Here is a 7,962-nt window from a genome sequence, read left to right as displayed (position 1 = left end):
ACACACCAGAAGAGGGAGTCAGATCTTGTTCAGGATGGTTGTGAGCCACCATGTGGTTGCTGGGATTTGAACTAAGGACCTTTGGAAGAGCAGTCGGGTGCTCTTACCTGCTGAGCCATCTCACCAGCCCCCTTCTTGTTTTTTTTAATAAGCCTTATTATAAAACAAACAAACAACAAACCCTTGCAAATAAATAAGACTGCCACACACACATCTCTGTTCTTTTTGTGTTTGTTCTTTACTTGATTTCTTCCATGGTACTGATCCTGGAGAATCCCCCTGGATCCTCTCATTTCCCCACTCCCCAGCATCCTGTACTCCTTCTTCTCCTTTAATCTCTTTGCTTTTTTTTCTCTGTGCTGTTAAAGTTTTAAATGCCCCACAAGCCTGGGGAAAGCACTTCATCATTATACAACGATATGCTTGCATCTACTGCTTATTGAGTTAACTAAGGCTATGTAAATAGTAGCCTACCTGGGAAACTTCCTGAACTTGTGCCTTAGCCTTAGTTGTCAGTGCAGTGGTGCATGGCAGATCCCTGTCTGTGGTGCGTGTGTTCAGCTGCCCTTTTATACCTTGGCTGGCCTACGGGCACACAATCCTGGCCTTATCTCATTTTCCTCCTCCCTGTAATTAGCATAATGTTATTCCTAGCCTTTCTGAGTTAGCGAACTCACTCGGGATCTGTGAACAACTGCCTTCTGTGTAGCCAGCCACACATCTCAAAGACTTCTCCAGTTAATCATTTGTAAACTTATCTGATCTCCCTTATCTCTTCCCTCTTCACTTATTTTTCCAATAAACACGTGTCATGTGAGTCTTCAGGCCTTATGGCTTTGTACGTGAGCTCATTGCTGGCACTGCTGATGTTGCGTGGCTTTGACTTGGCTATCTCTTTGGTTCTGAGTTGATCTTCTTCAAAATAAATATTAAGTCCTTCTTTGAGAACATTAAAAAAAAAACAAAACCAAAAAACCTTGGAGACTGAACTACGTGCCTCCCCCGTGCCAGACAGATGAACCTGCTATAGAAGTTCACTCGGAGCTCCTAGCCCTCCCTTCTGACAAGTGTAAATTTTAGTGTTGTTTGAGAGGGAGAAGGAAATCAATAGGACTAGAAGAGGAAAGGGGAATAGTGTGATGGGGAGTTTACCACAAAGGTTAGTGGAGGGGTGTTCGCGTGCGTGCGTGCGTGTGTGTGTGTGTGTGTGTGTGTGTGTGTGTGTGAGAGAGCACCTTGTATAGTGCCTTCGACTTAAGTGGCATATGTGTGAAGACTTGAGAATCGGGTGTATCGCAATTCTAGAGACAAATGGATTTATCTTGGATTGTATAAGAGAAACTTAGAGCTTCAAGGAAAAACAAAAACAAGAGAGAATGGCTGTAGTCCTATTAACTGGGAAGGAGATGACAAAGGTGGAAACGGACGGGATGCCAGTAGTTCAAGCTGGGTGTGATGGTGCACGACCTAGGTTCCTAGCACTCAGGAGGATTGCCTCACACACATGACCAAGGCAACCCTTATAAAGGAAAACATTTAACTGAGGCTGGCTTACAGGGTCAGAGGTTTTAGTCTGTTATCATGGTGAGAAGCCTGTGCAGGCAGATGTGGTCCTAAAGGGGGAGCTGAGAGTTTCCATCTCAATCTGCAGGCAGCAGGAGACTGTACCACACTGGGCATAGCTGGGCATAGGAGACCTTAAAAGCCCACCTCCACAGCTACGCACTTCTTCCAAGAAGGCCACACCTCCTAATATTGCCCTCCCTATGGGCTAAGCATTCAAACATGTGTGTCTGTGGGGGCCATACTTGTTCAGAGCACCACAGCTTCCTTCAGAGGAATCTCAGCTTCGCTCCTACTTATCGCTGCTCTCATCATTTCTGTGGGAGGAGCGAATCCTCTGTGGCTTCCTCTCAGACTGTTAAATGGATGGCTTTTAAATCTCTAATCAGAGACCAAATTGTTTCTAAGTTCCTCCTCTGTTCCTGGGCAGGTGTGTGTGTGTGTGTGTGTGTGTGTGTGTGTGTATTTTTAGATTCATTCATTTTATGTGTGAATGTTTTGCCTGTTTGCATGTGAGAGTTGTATGAATGCTTCCAGCCCACAGGGTCAGAAGAGGGCATTAGATGCCCTAAACCATACTTATGGATGGTTGTAAGCTACCGTGTAGGTGCTGGGGATTTAACCCAGGTCCTCTATAAGAGCAGCCAGTCCTCTTAACTGTTGAGCCATCTCTGTAGCCCCCATAGCGGGGAATCTGGAGTCAAGGCCTCTACTTGGCACAGAAAGCACTTTGTCCACAGATCCCCAATCCCAGCTTTAGATGTTTGCTACATTTTGGAGATGAGGGTCTGCCTTAGCTTGGCCTTTGTCGAGTGTCTTTTTATTCCATCTTTGAAAAGTGTCAGTTGATTTCACTCTGTTCTGTCAGTCATCACTGACAAGAGGAACGCACATGACATTGTTACCACAGACACAAATAATTGTGACTCTGACTCAGCTCTTAGCCTTACAGCTTGTAGTTCAGTTACCACTGAAAAGATGAGGAATCTGGCCAATGGATTCTGCTGTCAGCAGGGTCAGCACAGAGCAGGGTCTGGGCTTCTCTCTCTCTCTTTCTCAGAGTGTGTGTGTGTGAGACTTGGTTTTTTGAAAAGCCAGCTCAGGCGGCATGGGAGTGGGGCTTGCGAAGAGCTCTGATGGCTGTGAAGAGTAAGCAGAGAAAACGTGGAGAAGCACACGGCTTAGCTTGTCACATGCTTGGAACTGGTCAGGGGTTTCACGTTCTTTCAGGACTCAGACCGAGCTGCTAGGCGCCTGAGCTCCTGCTATCTTAAAGTGTTGTCTGGTAGAGCAATAAGAACAGTTAAGAGTTTCTGTTATAATTCTTTCTCCCACATGCAGTGTTTATCCTTCAAGGCTCAATCAATCAATGCCTTTTCTTTTGAAACCATTATCTCGATTACCCCTCTAGCCTCTCTTAGGACTCTAAATGTTTGCCATTATTACCACTGATTGGTAATCATACTCTAGGTTGTGGTTTCATGTGTGACTGTTCCTAAGAGCTGTAAAATTAGCACCTGCCCCCAAACTGGAATAGTACCAGCAGCCCAAGGACTGAGTCACTCACGCTTGTTCGCTCCTCTCAGTAGGGACTTAAGTAGCTGTGAATGAATAAAGATAGCCCAATATCCCCTCCTCCTTACCCAGTGTCTGTTGTAAAGTTATAACAGAGTTAATGAAACCTGGCTTGGGGGTGGGTAGTGCCCACTGTTGAGGGTCACACTTTGCAGCTCTCAGGCAATCACAGTGTAGGACACTACAGCTGACACTCAGTCCCTGTAAAGCGAAGCCAAGTGTGCTGAGGGAAGGAAGTTCCTTTTGCATTTCGCCATTGCCCTTCCCAATCTGCTGCCTTGGAAGACACTTCAGCCATGGGGAGAATGGCCTTTTGTGCTACAGGCTGGCGTGCAGCAGAACAGTTAAATGGTGGCTGGCGGAAGAAGGAGGTCCTCTGGCTAGGACTCTGAGGTCTGGTCTCATTACACATCTTTGTCTTCTCCTCTCCTCCCCTCCCCTCCCCTCCCCTCCCTTTCCTCTCCTCTCTCTTTCCTCTCCTCTTTCTTTCCTCTCTTTTCTTTTCTTTTCCTTTCCTTTCCTTTTTCTTTCTTTCTTTCTTTCTTTCTTTCTTTCTTTCTTTCTTTCTTTCTTTCTTTCTTGTTTTGGAGCAGGATCTCTCTATATGCTATCCTGTAATTTGGGATAGACCAGGCTAGCCTCAAATTCACACACAAAAAAATCTGCTGGGATTAAAGGCACAGGCCCACCATGCCAGCTCTTCTGCTGATCTTAGGGTTCATCTGCTCAGTGCATTGCTCACTTAAGTTTTTCTTTGAGAGCAGGGCTGTGTCTAAACGGTGGGTCCTTGGAACTAGCCAGCTATTTGATAAGGGCCAAGTTCTTCAAACTTGTTGCAATAGCTTACTCAAAAAGTCTTAAAACTGATTAGGACAACATCAAAGAAAGACAATATATCATTTTTAGTTTTTACCTCTATTTATTTATTTATTTATTTATTTATTTATTTATTTATTTTATGTATATGGTACACTGTAGCTGTACAGATGGTTGTGAGCCTTCATGTGGTTGCTGGGAATTGAACTTAGGACCTCTGCTTTCTCCAGCCCCACTCGCTCCTGCTCTGGGCCCCGCTCCCTCTGGCCCAAAGATTTATTTATTATTATATGTAAGTACACTTGTAGCTGTCTTCAGACACCCCAGAAGAGGGCATCAGATCTCATTACGGGTGGTTGTGAGCCATCATGTGGTTGCTGGGATTTGAACGCAGAACCTTCAGAAGAGCAGTCAGTGCTCTTAACTGCTGAGCCATCTCACCAGCGCCCGTTTTTAGCTCTTTTAAACATAGTAGTGATATGGAATTCACTAGCCAAATACTTAATGAACTTGTTTTCCAGCTCTTAATTTTTAAATTAAGTTAATCTTTTTGTGACACTATGGTTCAAATCCAGAGTGTCAGCCATGTATATTAGGCAAGTGCTGTCCCCTGAGCTTCAGTCTCCACTCAAGTTTTTAATCGACACATAACTATTAAGTACACTTGTGATGTGCGGTGATGTTTTCCTGTGCACTGATCAGTCAGGACAAACAGCTTGTCCATGAATTGCTCCTTCGTGTTGGGACCATTCAGCATCTTTATTCCCGGCCCTTGTTCTTTCCTAGGAAGCTTGATTGATAGTGGGAGAAGAGAAGATGTCACTAAGAAACCGGCTGTCAAAATCTGGTGAGAATCCTGAGCAAGATGAAGCCCAGAAAAATTCGATGGACACATACAGAAATGGTAAGGTTTTTAATGTTTCTGAGGTAAATTCATGAACTAGAGAGCAAGTTCACTGGTTTAGCACAGGGCTTGTAATTTGTTATTACAAATTCATTTTGGTGCTTTTGTATATCTGGTAGTGAATAAGATCATATTAATTAATTTAGTGATGAGCTGGAGAGATGACTCAGTGGTTAAGAGCAATTTTTGTTTTGTTTTGTTTTTTTTGTTTTTCTTTTATTTGTCTACATTCAGCAGAATTCAAATGTACTGTCTGAATGATCCAGACATACCAAAAAAAAATCCACTGTTTTTTAAAATAAAATTTTCACTTATAAAACTGAAACACTAAGCATTAAAATAATGAAAGCTCATTTAACTCACTTCACAAAAAGCATTAACAGATGACACATCCCTCCTGCAACTATTTAAAGACACCCGATGGAACTCACACCAGGCATAAACAGACAGAGGGATACGGAACGGCAAGACCTCGGAACACTACTCAGACAAGGTTTACGTAATGGTAACTAACAAACCACTGAAGACACGGAGTCCAAAACACAGCTAAATAGGGGTCACGGCACGGGTCCCAGGGACCACCACACCTCACAGCGTGGCAATGTCAGCAACGTGGACAGGCAGTGAACATGGCAACTGGTGATGTGCAGACTCAATCTCCCGAGACAAGTTGGAGGCAGAGGTGCAGAAGGTTGAGAGGGGCAGGCAGCCTGGGCCTTTATCTGTACTGGTAGTTCAAGAGCAGTTGTTCTTGATGAGGTCCCAAGTTTGAATCCCAGCACCCATGTACATGGTAGTTAATAATTATAACTCCAGTTCCAGGGAATCTGCTGCCCTCATCTGGCCTCTGAGAGCATTGCATGCATCTGGCACACAGATACATGCAGACAAAACTTCTGTGTGCAGAAAATAAGAGTAAATAAAGAAAAATTCAACAAACAATTCTATGGTGTTTTAGATATTACCCATTCATTCAGCCAACCCAGCCTGCCAGGGACTGTTGAAATGTCCTGCTGGATCCTTGATTACAGAAATGTTCAATACATATGTGTTTGCATTCATGGAGTCTCAAGTTACGTGAATGGCATAGCCCTCAAAATCATGCAGTTTGGGATATAGTTTACTGATGCCCTGGGTTTGTTTCCCAAAACAGAACAAAACAAAAAGCAGCATTGTCTTAGTTAGGGTTTCATTGCTGTGAAGAGACACCATGACCAAGGCAACTACAAGGACAACGATTAATTGGGCCTGGCTTACAGGTTCAGTGCTATCTTGTTCTTGTATTATCATCAAGGTGACAGTGTTCAGGCAGGCATTGGTACAGGAGGAGTTGAGCATTCTTCATCTTCATCTGAAGGCCACTAGGAGAATACTGGCTTCCAGGCAGTTAAGATGAGGGTCTTAAAGCCCATGCCCATAGTGACACACCTACTCCAACAAGGCCACTCCTTCTAACAGTGCCACTCCCTGGGCCAAGCACTTACAAACCATCACTATCACATAATTGAATTCCTATAGATAAGTGTAATCTCATAAAGTTACTTATTATTCTTATATGTAATGAACAAAATTGAGTAAGGAGCAGGGTCTGAACTGATGTATAAATCTCAGGAGAGGGAAAAATTGAGACGTTTAGTTTTTGCTTAATACACGAAGAGTGTAAAATAGTGCTTGTTGGGCTGGAGAGATGGCTCAGTGGTTAAGAGCACTGACTCCTCTTCTGAAGATCCTGAGTTCAAATCCCAGCAACCATATGGTGGCTCACAACCATCCACAATGAGATCTGACGCCCTCTTCTGTTGCTGTCTGAAGTCAGCTACTTAGATATAATAAATAAGTAAACCTTTTAAAAAAATAGCGCTTGTGGTTGAAGGTTGAAGCTTGTGGATAGGAATGGAACGTTTGGAGTTGCAACCCTCGTGATGCCATCTATTGCATCAGGATATTTATTTTGTGCAATGGCATTTGTATAGTTTTGCTTTCAGTAGAGATTTGAAACTCGAGACTTGTTTGGTTAACAAATAGGCGAAGGATTTTCCGAGTTGTCTTTGGCGTCCTCAGACCTCTTTTCATAAAGAGGTTCTCTTCAACCTTTCCTACTTTAAGAATCAGCAGCCAGATTGCAGCAGGACTGTGAAGGAGTCTGTTTAGTTGGTATAACGAGGTTTATTGATGGACTCTCAGTCAGCTATTCATGACATATTGCACGTGGTTGCATTCTAATGTGCTCTAGAGAGGGAAGTTTATGCAAAGGGGGAAGAGGCAGCCCTGGAAAGAAGTACTCTCTCCTTCCCCCCATTACTCCTGGTTTTGCTGTCGTCTAAGTTGTGTCCTTTGCCTGCATTCCCAAACATTAATTTTCCACTTTTTTTAATGTTAATACTTCCTAGACATTGAGAAAGTATTACTGAAATCTGTCATCATTATCACATGTTATTGTTCCCTTTATATTTTGCTTTTCAAAAAGCTGTTTTGTTTTGCCAAGAGGGTTTTTCTCTGTCGATTTGCTTCAGTCTCCCAAGTGTAGGGATTAGAGGCATTCGGCACCACGCCCAGATTTCACACAGGACATCCTGCTTGCTAGGCAAACATTCTACTGGGCGAGATTCCCCAGCCATAGGTTGTAAGCATTCTAGGTTTTAATACAGCTGTTAAAAAATTATGTTGTTTAGTTTAAATCCAGAAGTGTGTCACTCTCCTGGTTTTGATGCCGGTAATGCCGATCGACAGATCAAGTGTTTCTCCACTTTAATGTTTTGTGGAATCCCAATGAGTCAGCTGTGATCTTTCAATTGCAAGGGCTTTGAAGGCCTGTCAGTGTGGCTGAAGAGCCAGGCCAGCATGTGTTGAATAAAAATTTCATTTAATTCAGTGTCCTTGGTGGTTCATATATAGGTTAAAATTTGAGATACAGCTTATATACAGGCCAAAATGTGAGAAAATAGCTTTTATTTATTTAGATTCCCCCCCCCCCCCCTTTTTTTTTTTTTTTTTTTTTTTTCTAAGGCTGGGTGGAGTTATGTGGTTGAAGTTGGCCTTGAACTTTTGATTCTCCTGCTTCTGCCTCCCAGGCTCTGGGATCTTGGATATGTACCATCATGTCT

At 43.3% G+C, this 7,962-nt stretch overlaps 1 protein-coding gene across 2 annotated transcripts in view; it reads left to right on the top strand.

Moving 5' to 3' along the window:
- Positions 1-7,962, top strand: part of Soat1 (sterol O-acyltransferase 1) — a 45,400-nt gene that overhangs the window by 3,171 nt on the left and 34,267 nt on the right. For both annotated transcript variants that reach the window (XM_021172125.2, XM_021172134.2), the window contains exon 2: positions 4,741-4,858. In XM_021172125.2, the coding sequence (XP_021027784.1) occupies positions 4,771-4,858 (88 nt within the window). In that variant the 5' untranslated portion in view covers positions 4,741-4,770. The remainder of the gene's footprint in view (positions 1-4,740; positions 4,859-7,962) is intronic.

The sequence above is a fragment of the Mus caroli genome, chromosome 1, assembly GCF_900094665.2.
Source record: "Mus caroli chromosome 1, CAROLI_EIJ_v1.1, whole genome shotgun sequence".
Classification (NCBI taxonomy): Eukaryota; Metazoa; Chordata; class Mammalia; order Rodentia; family Muridae; genus Mus; species Mus caroli.
This window is presented reverse-complemented; position numbering and strand designations above follow the sequence as displayed.